The 19,853-nt window shown below is 43.9% G+C and overlaps 1 protein-coding gene across 2 annotated transcripts in view; it reads right to left on the bottom strand.

The window, feature by feature from the left end:
* Nucleotides 1–6,515: 6,515 nt before the first annotated feature.
* LOC110507154 (calsyntenin-2) overlaps nucleotides 6,516–19,853 on the bottom strand; it is a 449,723-nt gene continuing 436,385 nt past the window's right edge. Inside the window, exons 13-17 of one of the 2 annotated variants that reach the window (XM_036965819.1) lie at nucleotides 16,108–16,278; nucleotides 11,608–11,753; nucleotides 11,244–11,367; nucleotides 7,989–8,173; nucleotides 6,516–6,849 (exon numbers count right to left, since the gene is read on the bottom strand). In XM_036965819.1, the coding sequence (XP_036821714.1) occupies nucleotides 6,664–6,849; nucleotides 7,989–8,173; nucleotides 11,244–11,367; nucleotides 11,608–11,753; nucleotides 16,108–16,278 (812 nt within the window). In that variant the 3' untranslated portion in view covers nucleotides 6,516–6,663. Of the gene's footprint in view, nucleotides 6,850–7,988; nucleotides 8,174–10,258; nucleotides 11,368–11,607; nucleotides 11,754–16,107; nucleotides 16,279–19,853 lie in introns of those variants that run through there. The other variant, XM_036965818.1, reaches the window with a different exon arrangement.

Here is a 19,853-nt window from a genome sequence, read left to right on the forward strand (position 1 = left end):
TAGCAAATAGAAGTTATGTGTAATGTTCACAATAATTTAAGTTGATAAAAAGATCTAACAGAGCATTAGGTGATATACAGTGGGGCAAAAAAATATTTAGTCAGCCACCAATTGTGCAAGTTCTCCCACTTAAAAAGATGAGAGAGGCCTGTAATTTTCATCATAGGTACACTTCAACTATGACAGACAAAATTATTTTAAAAAAATCCAGAAAATCACATTGTAGGATTTTTAATGAATTTATTTGAAAATTATGGTGGAAAATAAGTATTTGGTCAATAACAAAAGTTTCTCAATACTTTGTTATATATCCTTTGTTGGCAATGACAGAGGTCAAACGTTTTCTGTAACTCTTCACAAGGTTTTCACACACTGTTGCTGGTATTTTGGCCCATTCCTCCATGCAGATCTCCTCTAGAGCAGTGATGTTTTGGGGCTGTTGCTGGGCAACACGGACTTTCAACTCCCTCCAAAGATTTTCTATGGGGTCGAGATCTGGAGACTGGCTAGGCCACTCCAGGACCTTGAAATGCTTCTCACGAAGCCACTCTTTCGTTGCCCGGGCGGATCATTGTCATGCTGAAAGACCCAGCCACGTTTCATCTTCAATGCCCTTGCTGATGGAAGGAGGTTTTCAATCAAAATCTCACGATACATGGCCCCATTCATTCTTTCCTTTACACTGATCAGTCGTCCTGGTCCCTTTGCAGAAAAACAGCCCCAAAGCATGATGTTTCCACCCCCATGCTTCACAGTAGGTATGGTGTTCTTTGGATGCAACTCAGCATTCTTTGTCCTCCAAACACGACGAGTTGAGTTTTTACCAAAAAGTTATATTTTGGTTTCATCTGACCATATGACATTCTCCCAATCTTCTTCTGGATCATCCAAATGCTCTCTAGCAAACTTCAGGCGGGCCTGGACATGTACTGGCTTAAGCAGGGGGACACGTCTGGCACTGCAGGATTTGAGTCCCTGGCAGCGTAGTGTGTTACTGATGGGAGGCTTTGGTACGTTGGTCCCAGCTCTCTGCAGGTCATTCACTAGGTCCCCCGTGTGGTTCTGGGATTTTTGCTCACCGTTCTTGTGATCATTTTGACCCCACGGGGTGAGATCTTGCGTGGAGCCCCAGATCGAGGGAGATTATCAGTGGTCTTGTATGTCTTCCATTTCCTAATAATTGCTCCCACAGTTGATTTCTTCAAACCAAGCTGCTTACCTATTGCAGATTCAGTCTTCCCAGCCTGGTGCAGGTCTACAATTTTGTTTCTGGTGTCCTTTGACAGCTCTTTGGTCTTGGCCATAGTGGAGATTGGAGTGTGACTGTTTGAGGTTGTGGACAGTTGTCTTTTATACTGATAACAAGTTCAAACAGGTTCCATTAATACAGGTAACGAGTGAAGGACAGAGGAGCCTCTTAAAGAAAAAGTTATAGGTCTGTGAGAGCCAGAAATCTTGCTTGTTTGTAGGTGACCAAATACTTATTTTCCACCATATTTTGCAAATAAATTCATAAAAAATCCTACAATGTGATTTTCTGGATTTTTTTCCTCATTTTGTCTGTCATAGTTGAAGTGTACCTATGATGAACATTACAGGCCTCTCTCATCTTTTTAAGTGGGAGAACTTGCACAATGGGTGGCTAACTAATTACTTTTTTGCCCCACTGTATGTATTATTATGGATTTATAATCAGCTATAATGGGATGGTCATTTTGGACCTGGAACACAGAATTAATTAACATGAAACTAACACAACAGGAGGGTTAAACTGTTAAATTGGTCTAATACCTTTCATAGCTTTTAAATGCCATAGGCTGAAATGTCTATAGACTTTACTATATGACTAATTAGTGACCTGCGGCTGAGTATTTCCCACCCCATTTTAATTCACATTCTCTAGGCCTAGTTGTTTTCTGTATTGAACAAATTGATAAGTGACTGCGGAATGAATGAGACACAGCTAGATTCTAAAACAAGTCTTTATTGGTCAATTGACAGAAAGTGTTTTAGTGACCATTTAAAGTAAACTAAGAAAAACAGTCCAAAGAAAAAATCAAGAAAAACCGAAAAAAGGTTTTACACATTTTACGAGGATGATATTTATTTTCACCTTCTTCTTCTTCTTCTTCTCTAACAGTGGTCACCAACCGGTGGATTGCGATTTTAATTTATTCCATTTAAAAAAAAAAAAAACTTTATTTAATGTTGATTGACAGGTTGATCTTCAAGGCATTCCTAGTCGATCACCAAACATTTCTGTAGAAAAGCCAACGGTAACAGCATACGCTTGCGCCCCTTTTTTTCCGTGTTGCGCTGTTGACGGTACGTTCAACTTGATTCGGAAGCCCTGGGCACCGGGTATACAACGTTTTACAATTTTTTACCATTGCATTTGTCTGAAAAGACAAACTCCGGCTACCCAGCGGACCGGGTGATATGTGGCTAAATCGAGTGCGCTTTTGGTGCTGGCCAATCGGATAGCTCAATTCACTGTGCCTACCTACTTCCACGACCCCGGAAAATGAATGAGTAGCCAAGTGTATGGCTAGCCCTGCGTTTTTATTATTATTATTAGCAGCTCGTCGTGTGTATTTTAATATCGAGGAGTATTTCACTTTCGCTGGTCATAGGAACAACATGAATTTGTGCCGAGGCACATGTGGTGCGACTCGAGTTTTGCCATCAGGTGGAAGACTGTGTCCCCTCTCTCTGGTCAGTCTCACTGGAGGAAAGGAAGGGGAGAGCAAGGACCGTCTGCTGCTCACTTCTTCCGCCCACTGAGACTGTTTTTTTTTTTTTTTTAATAACTGGGAACTCGGGATTCGTTGACTTTTGATCGTTCAAGACAACTGGGAACTCGGAAAAAGCAATATCCGATTATGGAAAATAGTTTTGAATGGTCATCCAACTCGTAAACGCTGGCATCTTTCTAGAACTCCGACTTCCCGACCTGAAGTTCACTGACTTCTTGGTTTGACCTCGTTTCTTCAGAGTTCCCAGTTGTCTTACAATCACCATGACCATCAGATGCAGGTACTGTACCATCAGTCCAGTTAAATAAAAAAGTGAATTATGTGTGCTCAGCTGTGCCTCACAAGTGCTACAGCAACTGATCTATTAGCTCGAGTTTTGAAATATAATATGGTCGAGAATAACAATATTGCCAGGGCAGGCATATAGCCAATATGCTAAGATAATGTATTAAGTGTACTGCACAAATCTCCTACAGAGATGTTTTTATTAGGTTAATGTAAAAATAATTATCTGAGCGGTAGATCTTGGCTTGCCTTTTGACTGCGAAAGTGATCTTGACTCAAATGTTGGTGACCACTGTTCTAAATCAAACGTTGGGAGAACATTGGGGAGGATTGATGCAAAGTCCAGCAAGGGTTCAAAGGGGATACATACGGGTACAGCTAGAACCAAAGGACTATCCCCGGGAAGGAATACATCAAGCAGGGTCACACAGTCAAATACCCAAATGAAGAAAATAGAAACTTTCAATTTCTCCTCATGGCAGGTTAAATCACGTTTTGTAATATGTGTACTGTGTATGATAGGGGTAAGGGAGACAGAAGACAACACCCTATACATGCCCTGCCCATTAACCAGTTTAAGTTGGGTTTAAATTGGTTTAACCTCCATGATAATTTCCCACTGTTGTCTCCCATCCTAAAATGCAGGAACAGCGGTGTCTGTTTGTCTTGCCTATCTTAACAGAGACAGAGAGCACAGCCATTTGGAATGAACTGAACATTGAGATGCAAACATAGAGAGAGGGGTGGGTTTGGTGTGATATGAACAGAATGAAATGACATGGGTGGGTTAGTACATAGAGATGGGGGGTGTGCATACATACATACAGATGAACAGAGGGAGGGGCTTTGCTAGGTTCAGGGCAGGGTCACCTACTCTAGTCAGTATGTACAGGTAAGAGGAACATATCAAAATGTACAAGGTTCCTTCTCTCTTATAGTGTGTCCAAAAAAAATCAGAACAGGCAAGGTCAACTTTCACCTGGGTGCTTATTCAGTTGGGTACAGAATATTGAAGATAGAAATTAAAAGCATATAGCTGACATGGTTATTGTTTTGCATGACAGAGAAACGTGTCTGTTCTATGCAACATATTTCTATCTGCACATTCTGTAATGTTGCAACTGCATGATTATGCCTCAAGTAACTACAACATCTCCAACAGGACACCAATCAAAAAACAAATCGATTGTTTAGTGCCATTGGTTACACCAAATGTAAAATCACCTAGACACATCATCCAGGCTTAAATACGCAGTGAAAAATCAAATATGTTCCATTGCAATAAACCCAACATATTTTTCAGGTATTAAAATATTGCAAATCAATGCAATAATTTTTTCTTATTTTGTCTTAAATTTTAATTTGATGCAATAGACAAAAGGTATGATATACTGAACACAGATACACTACATGACCAAAAGTATGTGGACATCTGCTCGTCAAACATCTCATTCAAAAATCATGGGCATTAATATGGAGTTGGTCACCCCTTTGCTGCTATAACAACCTGCACTCTTCTGGGAAGGCTCTCCACTAGATGTTGGAACATTGCTGCAGGGTCTTGCTTCCATTCAGCCACGAGCATTAGTGAGGTCGGGCACTGATGTTGGCCGATTATGCCTGGCTTGCAGTCGGCATTCCAATTCATTCCAATCGTGTTAGATGGTGGTGAGGTCAGGGCTCTGTGCAGGCCAGTCAAGTTCTTCCACACCGATCTCGACAAACCATTTCTGTATGTAGGGGTGTTGCGGTGACCTTATTACCGCCACACCGGCGGTCACGAGTCATGAAGGCAGTCAAATTCCAAATGACCGCTTAGTCATGGTAATTAGGCTTCTCCAAGCTCTTATGCTGCTGATGGGAATTAGTAGCCTACCAAACTTGCTAACTGCCTGGTCCTCAGCACTCTGTTGACCCTCTAATCACTCTGACATCAATGCAAATGCAATCGAAAATCTAATCAAACACTTCATGAGAGCCCATAAGCTAATGTTGCACAACATTTCTATAGGGTGTGCAATTGCGTGAGAACCTTGCTTTGTGCACGCTGTAGAGGATAAGCCAGGAATGTTTAAGATGTTTATTTAGATGTAATATGTAATATAATGAAGATGCCTGTTGTCATGCTGAAACAGGAAAGGGCCTTTCCCAAACTGTTGCCACAAAGTTTGGAGCATAGCATAATCTAGAATGGCATTGTATTCCTTAGCGATAAGATTTCCCTTCACTGGAACTAAGGGGCCAAGCCCGATGCATGGAAAAACAGCCCCAGACCATTGTTCCTCCTCCACCAAACTTTACAGTTGGCACTACGCATTTGTGCAGGTAGCGTTCTACTGGAACCCAGGTTAGTCTGTCGGACTGCCAGATGGGGAAGAGTGATTCATCACTCCAGAGAATGTGTTTCCAGTGCTACAGAGTCCAGTGGCGGTGAGCTTTACACCGCTCAAGCTGATGTTTGGCATTGCACATGGTGATCTTAGGCTTGTGTGTGGCTGCTCGGCCATGGAAACCCATTTCATGAAGCCCCCGACAAACAGTTATTGTGCTGACGTTGCTTCCAGAGGCAGTTTTGAATTCGGGAGTGAGTGTTGCAACCGAGGACATCATTTTTTCACGCACTACGCGCTTCAGTACTCGGCGGTCCCTTTCTGTGGCCTTCCCCTTGTGGCTGAGCCGTTGTTGCTCCTAGATGTTTCCACTTCACAATAACAGCACTTACAGTTGACCGGGAAGCTCTAGCAGGGCAGAAATTTGATGAACTAACTTGTTGGAAAGGTGACATCCTATGACGGTGCCATGTTGAAAGTCACTGAGCTCTTAAGTAGGACCATTCTACTGACAATGTTTGTCTTTGGAGATTGCATGGCGATGAGCTTGATTTTATACACCCGTCAGCAACGGATGTGACTGAAATAGCCAAATCCACTAATTTGATGGGGTGTCCACATACTTTTGCAATATAGTGTATCAAGGTAAGGATCGAAGGTGTTCCCCTATACTGGACTGTACCATCTTAAAGGAAAACTCCACCCAAAGACTATCATTTGGTATTTGTTTCATTAGTTGGTTGTTACCATTACAAAAGATCACAGCGACCTATAGGACCACAGTTTCTCAGACAAGATTTTAGACCCTGAAAAAATAGGTGGAAAACAGATGTTTGACAAGCAATTTCAGTTGTATACAGTATTTTCACATTTTGTTGTCTTTTTTTTCACAGTCTCAGTAAAAAACAGTAGGTAAGGTTTCAGCTTGTGGATGAGGGCTTGAGGTCTGAGGTACTCAAGACCACAGGATAGTATTACAGCATTGGAGTACCACAGGGTAGCCTTTAGTTAACACCACATAGTTTGACATAAAGGAAAGGAGTCTTTTTAAATTCAGACTGGTGTTGTGTGTGTGACGTGTATGTGTGTTTTCACTTTAGTGCTCATTCTATTCCTAATACCATTTCCTTTTTTCACCAGTAGGGGAAGATGTTACCTCAACTCAGAGAAATCTCAGGTAGTCTCATGACTTGAACAATTTATTTTATAGTAGTGAGTATGTTGATGCCTCAGCGTGTGTGTATGTACATCAGTGTGTATGTGTGTGCATCAGTGTGTATGTATAATTGTATTCAGTAGGTTATTGTAGAGTTGTCCCAGTCCAGCTGGCCCCTCTTGCTGCTCTGTTGTACCCTGGGAGCTCCTTGAACCTCCTCCTCCTCGCTGTCGTCTGACTCTGTGCTGGTGATGTCATCCTCTTCATCTTCCTCCTCCTCCTCACTGGCCTCTTCCTCAGCTCCCTGGGGCTCCTGGAAGCTCTGCATGGGGCACAGAGGCAACAGGTGTGTGACAGGCTCTGGAGCCGATTACTGTGGCCCTTGTGTATCCTACTCTGGTTCATTATGTCCCATTCCTCCCTCTGCCCTCTATCTTCAGGTACTCACTCTATTTCAGTCCATTCTCTCTTTTCTCACTGTGACGAAGCTGACTCAGTACCTCTCGTCACTAATTATTGAATTCCCCTTGTTTAGCGCATTCATGTGTCCCTATATATCTAGTAATTAATTTATTATAAAAGTGTACTCTTGTTATTTCCCTCTTTTGCCAGTATCATGGCTATTTATTGTGCGTAAGGCTAATTGTGTGTCGAGCAAATGTTTGGTCAAGTTGCATTGTGACGAATTTCAGTTTCATATTTAAATGCATTAATTGTCCCTTTTGCAATCCTCCAAGTGGATGCCATGTTCAGGTGCACATGGACACCTGCTACACTGACGAGAAAGAAGTTTGTTTATTTCCATATTGTAATGTGTCCTGTGTTTGAAGTTGGCTCATCTCGGAGCTCCATGTCTTGTCTATCAATGGGACCATACGCAGGTTGCAGAACTATTGTTATGAAATGTGTATTCATTCATTTAAAGATTTCACGCGTTGAGGATAAGCCAGGAATGTTTAAGATGTTTATTTAGATGTAATACGTAATATAATGAAGATGCCTGTTAACATGATTTAATGGGTAAAGAGCACCATGTTTAATGGTATGTTCCATAAGTAGGGGCCATAGGTATAAAGGTAGCTGTTTCACCTATGAGCTGTGAGCTGGAGGGATGTTCTAGCTCTGTTATGTGAGCTGTTTTGGAGGCTGTCCATAACCTGGTATGCCCCAACCTGCTACTATTGGTTTGGCAGGGTAGGCCTGATTGAGGCTTAGGGTTTTGATTTCTATTCAAACCTGTATTATGTAAATATTCTGTAACTATTCATAGGTTCTTGTCATTCACCTGGAACCACCTTTCACTGTTAATATACTGGACAGTATCTTGCCCCTGATCCTGCTGCCTCCTCCTACTTACTGCCCTTAAGGCTGTTCCAAAATCTGGTTCCTACAACACTCACCTTCCTTCCTTCCTTTATTCCTCCTCCACGGTTTTGTTTTCAGTCCCCCTCTTCCCCTTACCTCCATAGGATTGACTGTGATATTGAGCGCTGAGTCGTTCCAGTCCAGCTCTCCCTCCTTGGTTGTGTCTGAGCTCCTGCACTCCTGTTGGTGTGTCAGGTGAATACGGTAGATGCCTAGCACAACCACCACCACCAGGGCGGCGATACAGATCACTATCACCACTGTGGCAGCACTGGGGACTCCTTGGGGAAAGGTAATGTTAATGTATGTTAAGTAACATGGTGCACCCACACGCATTACAAATATTTGGTTATGCACACAACCAAAATATCTTAGTTGTATACACACACACACACACACACACACACACACACACACACACACACACACAAGGTCCTTGATCTGTAATGTTTATCTGTTGAATGCTGACCTGATCTGTACTTTCAAAATAAGATCCCCACCCTACCTTCTCTCTCTATCATTCAGAGAAGATATTAGAAATGTGTGTGTTCATCCAGCTACCAAGGACTCTTTTAATTGGTAAATTGATTCAGTCTGCCTCCTTATTACACACACAGACAGAGAGAGATTTTTTAAAGACCAATCCATAGCCATTGATCTCTCTCATGTAAAAGCCCCCTCAGTATATATACATGAATGCACACAGAATGTTGCTAGAGGGTGTGTATGGTCTCCTAACAGAACAATGTACATTATTCACCTCATTAAAGACACTATCTGGAAAATCTTTCTCTTCCCTCCTCCCTGTTCTCTCTCTCTTTCTCTCTCTCTCTCTTTCTCTCTTTCTTTCTTTCTTTCTCTCTCTCAATTCAATTCAAGGGGCTTTATTGGCATGGGAAACGTGTTAACATTGCCAAAGCAAGTGAGTTAGATAATATACAAAAGTGAAATAAACAATAAAAATTAACAGTAAACATTACACATACAGAAGTTTCAAAACAATAAAGACATTATAAATGTCATATATATATATATATACACACAGTGTTGTAACAATGTACAAATGGTTAAGGAAAAATAAATATGGGTTGTATTTACAATGGTGTTTGTTCTTCACTGGTTGCCCTTTTCTTGTGGCAACAGGTCACAAATCTTGCTGCTGTGATGGCACACTGTGGTATTTCACCCAGTAGATATGGGAGTTTATCAAAATTTGATTTATTTTCAAATTCTTTGTGGATCTGTGTAATCTGAGGGAAATATGTCTCTCTAATATGGTCATACATTGGGCAGGAGGTTAGGAAGTGCAGCTCAGTTTCCACCTCATTTTGTGGGCTGTGTGCACATAGCATGTCTTCTCTTGAGAGCCAGGTCACCCTACGGCGGCCTTTCTCAATAGCAAGGCTATGCTCACTGAGTCTGTACACAGTCAGTCACAGTGGTCAGGTATTCTGCCACTGTGTACTCTCTGTTTAAGGCCAAATAGCTTTCTAGTTTGCTCTGTTTTTATGTTAATTCTTTCCAATGTGTCAAGTAATTATCTTTTTGTTTTCTCATGATTTGGTTGGGTCTAATTGTGTTGTTCTCCTGACCCCTCCTGTCTCAGCCTCCAGTATTTATGCTGCAGTAGTTTATATGTTGGGGGGCTAGGGTCAGTTTGTTATATCTGGAGTACTTCTCCTGTCCTATTCGGTGTCCTGTGTGAATTTAAGTGTGCTCTATCTAATTCGCTCTTTCTCTCTTTCTTTCTCTTTCTCGGAGGACCTGAGCCCTAGGACCATGCCTCAGGACTACCTGACATGATGACTCCTTGCTGTCTCCAGTCCACCTGGCTGTGCTGCTGCTCCAGTTTCAACTGTTCTGCCTTATTATTTTTTGACCATGCTGGTCATTTATGAACATTTGAACATCTTGGCCATGTTCTGTTATAATCTCCACCCGGCACAGCCAGAAGAGGACTGGCCACCCCACATAGCCTGGTTCCTCTCTAGGTTTCTTCCTAGGTTTTGGCCTTTCAAGGGAGTTTTTCCTAGCCACCGTGCTTCTACACCTGCATTGCTTGCTGTTTGGGGTTTTAGGCTGGGTTTCTGTACAGCACTTTGAGATATCAGCTGATGTACGAAGGGCTATATAAATACATTTGATTTTGATTTGATTTTGCTGTCCTGGGGGTCTGTTTGTGTTTGTGAACAGAGGCCCAGAACCAGCTTGCTTAGGGGACTCTTCTCCAGGTTCATCTCTCTGTAGGTGATGGTTTTGTTATGGAAGGTTTGGGAATCGCTTCCTTTTAGGTGGTTGTAGAATTTAACTGCTCTTTTCTGGATTTTGATAATTAGTGGGTATTGGCCTAATTGTGCTCTGCATGCATTATTTGGTGTTCCACGTTGTACACGGAGGATATTTTTGCAGAATTCTGCATCTCTCTCTCTTCAACAATAGTAGCTATTTACACATGCACACACAGTTTTCCCCCTTCTCCACTTATACTGTAGTCCAGTTTCTTAACAAACACACACACACCTGCTCTTTCCCAACCTCTTAAAAGCAGTGGTAGGGCACAGAACTCCCCAGGACACTAAGCCATCCATTAGGGTTGAATGAATAATTAACAGAAAGCAGAAATTGGTAGGCGATGTTCAAGATTGAGATCTGTAGGGTCTTTTTCACCAGCCTCTCTCTCTGTTTTTTAACTAAGATGTGTCACTGTCTCTGTGCTAGCTATAGAGTGGACTCACTGGGTTCTGAAGATCCTAGTCCTGAAGATCTATGAACACACCCACTTCAACTCATCAACTGCTCTGATTCATTGAATTAGGTGTGCTAATGTTGGTCTGGAACAGAATTATCAGGCTTGATGGTTAAGTCCTACCTGAGCTGTGTGTGGGGTATAGACTGCTGATTCTGTAGTGAGCTGTGTGTGGGGTATAGACTGCTGATTCTGTAGTGAGCTGTGTGTGGGATATAGACTGATGATTCTATAGTGAGCTGTGTGTGGGGTATAGACTGATGATTCTGTAGTGAGCTGTGTGTGGGGTATAGACTGATTCTGTAGTGAGCTGTGTGTGGGGTATAGACTGATTCTGTAGTGAGCTGTGTGTGTGGTATAGACTGATGATTCTGTAGTGAGCTGTGTGTGGGGTATAGACTGATGATTCTGTAGTGAGCTGTGTGTGGGGTATAGACTGATGATTCTGTAGTGAGCTGTGTGTGGGGTATAGACTGATGATTCTGTAGTGAGCTGTGTGTGGGGTATAGACTGATGATTCTGTAGTGAGCTGTGTGTGGGGTATAGACTGATGATTCTATAGTGAGCTGTGTGTGGGGTATAGACTGATGATTCTACAGTCTTACCTGAACCGTGTGTGGGGTATAGACTGTGGACCATGGCCGGATGATGAACCACTTGCATGTACTGGGGCGGGGCTACCATTTGATTGACATGCTCCCCAGCCTCTGATTTGTGGAGTACACTGATCTGGGCGGGGCAAGAATAGAGAGCAAGGTTATAGGTATAATAAGATAAATGTCTCAGAAAATATGAGTAAACTACAAATAAGGACTATTAGACACAACTGTCAGAGGTTTTCTGGCTAGAGCAAGAATATAGAAGGAAAGGGGTCTCAAGTCAGGAATTGTCTAAACAAATATAATCTCTAAAAGCACAGGAACATTGGAATCCCTATATCTTTATCATTCCATTCTCTAGTCCACTGACCTCCAGGGTGAACTCATTGCTGGTGTAGCGTCCGTTGAGCTCGGAGCAGGTGAGACGGAACTTCCTGTCTGGGGTCTGGGTGGGGTGCCAGTTGTGGTAATGCACCTGTCTGATCACCTGCTCATAGTTGGACATGGAGTCCACGCCTAAGAGAGAAGGTGGACATGTTTCTAAGGTCACTACCAGTTTCATAGATACAGGGGTTATGGTTATAGAGGAAGATGGGGGTTATGGTTATAGAGGAAGATGGGGGTTATGGTTATAGAGGAAGATGGGGGTTATGGTTATAGAGGAAGATGGGGGTTATGGTTATGGAGGAAGATGGGGGTTATGGTTATGGAGGAAGATGGGGGTTATGGTTATGGAGGAAGATGGGGGTTATGGTTATGGAGGAAGATGGGGGTTATGGTTATGGAGGAAGATGGGGGTTATGGTTATGGAGGAAGATGGGGGTTATGGTTATGGAGGAAGATGGGGGTTATGGAGGAAGATGGGGGTTATAGAGGAAGATGGGGGTTATGGTTATAGAGGAAGATGGGGGTTATGGTTATAGAGGAAGATGGGGGTTATGGTTATGGAGGAAGATGGGGGTTATAGAGGAAGATGGGGGTTATGGTTATAGAGGAAGATGGGGGTTATGGTTATAGAGGAAGATGGGGGTTATGGTTATGGAGGAAGATGGGGGTTATGGTTATGGAGGAAGATGGGGGTTATAGAGGAAGATGGGGGTTATAGAGGAAGATGGGGGTTATAGAGGAAGATGGGGGTTATAGAGGAAGATGGGGGTTATAGAGGAAGATGGGGGTTATAGAGGAAGATGGGGGTTATGGTTATAGAGGAAGATGGGGGTTATGGTTATGGAGAAAGATGGGGGTTATGGTTATGGAGAAAGATGGGGGTTATGGTTATGGAGAAAGATGGGGGTTATGGTTATGGAGAAAGATGGGGGTTATGGTTATGGAGAAAGATGGGGGTTATGGTTATGGAGAAAGATGGGGGTTATGGTTATGGAGAAAGATGGGGGTTATGGTTATGGAGAAAGATGGGGGTTATGGTTATGGAGGAAGATGGGGGTTATGGTTATGGAGGAAGATGGGGGTTATGGTTATGGAGGAAGATAGGGGTTATGGTTATGGAGGAAGATAGGGGTTATGGTTATGGAGGAAGATAGGGGTTATGGTTATGGAGGAAGATGGGGGTTTTAGAGGAAGATGGGTGTTATGGTTATAGAGGAAGATGGGGGTTATGGTTATGGAGGAAGATGGGGGTTATGGTTATGGAGGAAGATAGGGGTTATGGTTATGGAGGAAGATGGGGGTTATAGAGGAAGATGGGTGTTATGGTTATAGAGGAAGATGGGGGTTATAGAGGAAGATGGGGGTTATGGTTATGGAGGAAGATGGGGGGTTATGGTTATGGAGGAAGATGGGGGGTTATGGTTATGGAGGAAGATGGGGGGTTATGGTTATGGAGGAAGATGGGGGGGTTATGGTTATAGAGGAAGATGGGGGTTATAGAGGAAGATGGGGGTTATGGTTATAGAGGAAGATGGGGGTTATGGTTATAGAGGAAGATGGGGGTTATGGTTATGGAGGAAGATAGGGGTTATGGTTATGGAGGAAGATAGGGGTTATGGTTATGGAGGAAGATAGGGGTTATGGTTATGGAGGAAGATAGGGGTTATGGTTATGGAGGAAGATGGGGGTTATAGAGGAAGATGGGTGTTATGGTTATAGAGGAAGATGGGGGTTATAGAGGAAGATTGGGGTTATGGTTATGGAGGAAGATGGGGGTTATGGTTATGGAGGAAGATGGGGGGTTATGGTTATGGAGGAAGATGGGGGGTTATGGTTATGGAGGAAAATGGGGGTTATGGTTATGGAGGAAGATGGGGGTAATGGTTATGGAGGAATGGTTATGGAGGAAGATGGGGGTTATGGTTATGGAGGAAGATGGCGGTTATGGTTATGGAGGAATATGGGGGTTATGGAGGAAGATGGGGGTTATGGAGGAAGATGGGGTTATGGTTATGGAGGAAGATGTGGGTTATAGAGGAAGATGGGGGTTATGGTTATGGAGGGAGATGGGGGTTATGGAGGAAGATGGGGGGGGTTATGGTTATGGAGGAAGATGGCGGTTATGGTTATGGAGGAAGATGGGGGTTATGGTTATGGAGGAAGATGGGGGTTATGGAGGAAGATGGGGTTATGGTTATGGAGGAAGATGGGGGTTATGGTTATGGAGGAAGATGGGGGTTATAGAGGAAGATGGGGGTTATGGTTATGAAGGAAGATGGGGGTTATGGTTATGGAGGAAGATGGCGGTTATGGTTATGGAGGAAGATGGGGGTTATGGAGGAAGATGGGGTTATGGTTATGGAGGAAGATGGGGGTTATAGAGGAAGATGGGGGTTATGGTTATGGAGGAAGATGGGGGTTATGGTTATGGAGGAAGATGGCGGTTATGGTTATGGAGGAAGATGGGGGTTATGGAGGAAGATGGGGGTTATGGTTATAGAGGAAGATGGGGGTTATGGTTATAGAGGAAGATGGGGGTTATGGTTATGGAGGAAGATGGCGGTTATGGTTATAGAGGAAGATGGCGGTTATGGTTATGGAGGAAGATGGGGGTTATGGTTATGGAGGAAGATGGGGGTTATGGAGGAAGATGGGGGTTATGGAGGAAGATATGGTTATGGAGGAAGATGGGGGTTATAGAGGAAGATGGGGGTTATGGTTATGGAGGAAGATGGCGGTTATGGTTATGGAGGAAGATGGCGGTTATGGTTATGGAGGAAGATGGGGGTTATGGTTATGGAGGAAGATGGGGGTTATGGAGGAAGATGGGGTTATGGTTATGGAGGAAGATGGGGGTTATGGTTATGGAGGAAGATGGGGGGTTATAGAGGAAGATGGGGGTTATGGTTATGGAGGAAGATGGGGGTTATGGTTATGGAGGAAGATGGCGGTTATGGTTATGGAGGAAGATGGGGGTTATGGAGGAAGATGGGGGTTATGGAGGAAGATGGGGGTTATGGAGGAAGATGGGGTTATGGAGGAAGATGGGGGTTATAGAGGAAGATGGGGGTTATGGTTATGGAGGAAGATGGGGGTTATGGAGGAAGATGGCGGTTATGGTTATGGAGGAAGATGGGGTTATGGAGGAAGATGGGGGTTATAGAGGGAGATGGGGGTTATGGTTATGGAGGAAGATGGGGGTTATGGTTATGGAGGAAGATGGCGGTTATGGTTATGGAGGAAGATGGGGGTTATGGTTATGGAGGAAGATGGGGGTTATGGTTATGGAGGAAGATGGGGGTTATGGAGGAAGATGGGGGTTATGGAGGAAGATATGGTTATGGAGGAAGATGGGGGTTATAGAGGAAGATGGGGGTTATGGTTATGGAGGAAGATGGGGGTTATAGAGGAAGATGGGGGTTATGGTTATGGAGGAAGATGGGGGTTATGGTTATGGAGGAAGATGGGGGTTATGGTTATGGAGGAAGATGGGGGTTATGGTTATGGAGGAATATGGGGGTTATGGTTATGGAGGAAGATGGGGGTTATGGTTATGGAGGAAGATGGGGGGTTATGGTTATGGAGGAAGATGGGGGGTTATGGTTATGGAGGAAGATGGGGGTTATGGTTATGGAGGAAGATGGCGGTTATGGTTATGGAGGAAGATGGGGGTTATGGTTATGGAGGAAGATGGGGGTTATGGTTATGGAGGAAGATGGGGGGTTATGGTTATGGAGGAAGATGGGGGTTATGGAGGAAGATGGGGGTTATGGAGGAAGATGGGGGTTATGGTTATGGAGGAAGATGGGGGTTATGGTTATAGAGGAAGATGGGGGTTATGGTTATGGAGGAAGATGGCGGTTATGGTTATGGAGGAAGATGGCGGTTATGGTTATGGAGGAAGATGGGGGTTATGGTTATGGAGGAAGATGGGGGTTATGGAGGAAGATGGGGGTTATGGAGGAAGATGGGGTTATGGTTATAGAGGAAGATGGGGGTTATAGAGGAAGATGGGGGTTATGGTTATGGAGGAAGATGGCGGTTATGGTTATGGAGGAAGATGGGGGTTATGGTTATGGAGGAAGATGGGGGTTATGGTTATGGAGGAAGATGGGGGTTATGGTTATGGAGGAAGATGGGGGTTATGGTTATGGAGGAAGATGGGGGTTATGGTTATGGAGGAAGATGGGGGTTATGGTTATGGAGGAAGATGGGGGTTATGGTTATGGAGGAAGATGTGGGTTATGGTTATGGAGGAAGATGGGGGTTATGGAGGAAGATGGGGGTTATGGTTATAGAGGAAGATGGGGGTTATGGTTATAGAGGAAGATGTGGGTTATGGGTATGGAGGAAGATGGGGGTTATGGTTAGGTGTTTGCATGGTAACATAGATGGAGACATGCCAGAGGTGGAGTTGGGGTAAGGGTCAGAGGTTATATATGGGTTAGAGGTCTGGAGGTTAGATATTGCCATGGTAACTTACCGTATATAGACATGCCGGAGGTGGAGTTGGTGGTGTCCAGGTGTTTCCCCAGCAGGGTGCTACGCTGCAGCTGGAGACTCTCCTGCTCTGGCCTCAGCTCCTCCCCCAGCACCAGGATGTCACAGTAGTCCAGGTTATGGATGATCTCCTCCTGGACCCCCAGCCTGCCCGCTAAAACACACACACACACACACACACACACACACACACACACACACACACACACACACACACACACACACACACACACACACACACAGAGTTGAATGCATGCGCTCACACATACAGACCTGCTATGTTAATTTGATCCGTCTGTTGCACAGCAGGAAATACAACTGGTAGTGTATCGGAGGTTTTAACAAGGCTTCTAAAGGTTGTAGTTTCACTTTAAAATGTCCACACTGCTGAATCTGTAGGATTTCTGACCATTATGGAGGGTTACTAGACAAGCTGTTTTTGGTCTTTTTTCCACTCCTGCACATACTGTTGATGTTATTTAATGTTACAAACTACCTTTCTATTTGTGCAAATAAACTAAATGAGATTTATCATAACAATAAATGATTCACCACCTACAAAAATGCCCATTAATTACAATCCACACAATCATTTACATTTCCTGTTGCTGCAGGATTATTTTCCTGCTGTGAGAAGCAGGGTCAAATTAAGATTGTGCATCTGTACACAACAATATTATCCAAGAGCATTTTTTAAAACACTATTCCACACTAACCAACTTAAATTAACAAGCTATTTTCCCCTAAACGCTGTTCAAAAAAACTGTTCAAACACTCTTCAGCTGCATTTTTAACGACCTCTGTTGCTACACACTCAGCCAGCCTGGGAGCCTGGGAGTCACAGAGTCTGCTGTACAGTTAGGTTAGCCACAGTTCTCTAGCACTCCCTGGCCCCCCGGCCTGCTGTGTTCTCTCCTGGGGAGGGGTAACACCTGGCATGCCCACTCAACAGCCTCCCTACGGAGAGGCACTCCTCAAAGCAGGGGCTGTCCTTGGAAGAGCAGGGGTCCGGGGAGACCCTGGTTCTCCTCTATCCCTGGCTGAGGCTTGACTGATCTCAGAGCTGCGCTAACTGAGGGAAGGAGGGGAAACATCTGGAGCTGAGGAGACCCCCTGAGACATGCAGACTAAGAGAGAGATGGAATACTGCACCATGGAGAGGAGAGAATGTTTACAAAGGAGTGGAGATACAGTGGTGAGGAGGGAATGTTTAGAATGGAGTGGAGATACAGTGGAGAGGAGAGAATGTTTAGAAAGGAGTGGAGATACAGTGGAGAGGAGAGAATGTTTAGAATGGAGTGGAGAGAAGGGAATGTTTAGAATGGAGTGGAGAGGAGGGAATGTTTAGAATGGAGTGGAGATACAGTGGAGAGCAGGGAATGTTTAGAATGGAGTGGAGAGGAGGGAATGTTTAGAATGGAGTGGAGATACAGTGGAGAGCAGGGAATGTTTAGAATGGAGTGGAGATACAGTGGAGAGGAGAGAATGTTTAGAATGGTGTGGAGATACAGTGGAGGTGGGAATGTTTAAAATGGAGTGGAGAGGAGGGAATGTTTAGAATGGAGTGGAGAGCAGGGAATGTTTAGAATGGAGTGGAGATACAGTGGAGAGGAGAGAATGTTTAGAATGGAGTGGAGATACAGTGGAGAGGAGGGAATGTTTAGAATGGAGTGGAGAGGAGGGAATGTTTAGAATGGAGTGGAGATACAGTGGAGAGTAGGGAATGTTTAGAATGGAGTGGAGAGGAGGGAATGTTTAGAATGGAGTGGAGATACAGTGGAGAGCAGGGAATGTTTAGAATGGAGTGGAGATACAGTGGAGAGGAGGGAATGTTTAGAAAGGAGTGGAGATACAGTGGAGAGGAGAGAATGTTTAGAATGGAGTGGAGATACAGTGGATAGGAGGGAATGTTTAGAAAGGAGTGGAGAGGAGAGAATGTTTAGAAAGGAGTGGAGATACAGTGGAGAGGAGAGAATGTTTAGAATGGAGTGGCGATACAATGGAGAGGAGGGAATGTTTAGAATGGAGTGGAGAGGAGTGAATGTTTAGAATGTGGAGATACAGTGGAGAGGAGATAATGTTTAGAATGGAGTGGAGATACAGTGGAGAGGAGAGAATGTTTAGAATGGAGTGGAGATACAGTGGATAGGAGGGAATGTTTAGAAAGGAGTGGAGAGGAGAGAATGTTTAGAAAGGAGTGGAGATACAGTGGAGAGGAGAGAATGTTTAGAATGGAGTGGCGATACAATGGAGAGGAGGGAATGTTTAGAATGGAGTGGAGAGGAGTGAATGTTTAGAATGTGGAGATACAGTGGAGAGGAGATAATGTTTAGAATGGAGTGGAGATACAGTGGAGAGGTGGGAATGTTTAGAACGGAGTGGAGAGAAGGGAATGTTTAGAATGGAGTGGAGATACAGTGGAGAGCAGGGAATGTTTAGAATGGAGTGGAGATACAGTGGAGAGGAGAGAATGTTTAGAATGGAATGGCGATACAGTGGAGAGGAGGGAATGTTTAGAATTCAGTGGAGAGGAGGGAATGTTTAGAATGGAGTGGAGATACAGTGGAGAGGAAGGAATGTTTAGAAAGGAGTGGAGAGGAGAGAATGTTTAGAAAGGAGTGGAGATACAGTGGAGAGGAGAGAATGTTTAGAATGGAGTGGAGATACAGTGGAAAGAAGAGAATGTTTAGAAAGGAGTGGAGATACAGTGGAGAGGAGAGAATGTTTAGAAAGGAGTGGAGATACAGTGGAGAGGAGAGAATGTTTAGAAAGGAGTGGAGATACAGTGGAGAGGAGAGCATGTTTAGAATGGAGTGGAGATACAGTGGAGAGGAGATAATGTTTAGAAAGGAGTGGAGATACAGTGGAGAGGAGATCATGTTTAGAAAGGAGTGGAGATACAGTGGAGAGGAGATAATGTTTAGAAAGGAGTGGAGATACAGTGGAGAGGAGAGAATGTTTAAAATGGAGTGGAGAGGAGAGAATATTTAGAAAGGAGTGGAGATACAGTGGAGAGGAGAGAATGTTTAGAATGGAGTGGAGATACAGTGGAGAGGAGGGAATGTTTAGAATGGATTGGAGATACAGTGGAGAGGTGGGAATGTTTAGAATGGATTGGAGAGGAGGGAATGTTTAGAATGGAGTGGAGATACAGTGGAGAGCAGGGAATGTTTAGAATGGAGTGGAGATACAGTGGAGAGCAGGGAATGTTTAGAATGGAGTGGAGAGGAGGGAATGTTTAGAATGGAGTGGAGATACAGTGGAGAGCAGGGAATGTTTAGAATGGAGTGGAGATACAGTGGAGAGGAGGGAATATTTAGAAAGGAGTGGAGATACAGTGGAGAGGAGAGAATGTTTAGAATGGAGTGGAGATACAGTGGAGAGGTGGGAATGTTTAGAATGGAGTGGAGAGGATGGAATGTTTAGAATGGAGTGGAGATACAGTGGAGAGCAGGGAATGTTTAGAATGGAGTGGAGATACAGTGGAGAGGAGAGAGTGTTTAGAATGGAATGGAGATACAGTGGAGAGGAGGGAATGTTTAGAATTCAGTGGAGAGGAGGGAATGTTTAGAATGTGTGGAGATACAGTGGAGAGGAGAGAATGTTTAGAATGGAGTGGAGATACAGTGGAGAGGAGGGAATGTTTAGAAAGGAGTGGAGAGGAGAGAATGTTTAGAAAGGAGTGGAGATACAGTGGAGAGGAGAGAATGTTTAGAAAGGAGTGGAGAT

This window comes from Oncorhynchus mykiss, chromosome 27, assembly GCF_013265735.2.
Source record: "Oncorhynchus mykiss isolate Arlee chromosome 27, USDA_OmykA_1.1, whole genome shotgun sequence".
NCBI lineage: Eukaryota > Metazoa > Chordata > Actinopteri > Salmoniformes > Salmonidae > Oncorhynchus > Oncorhynchus mykiss.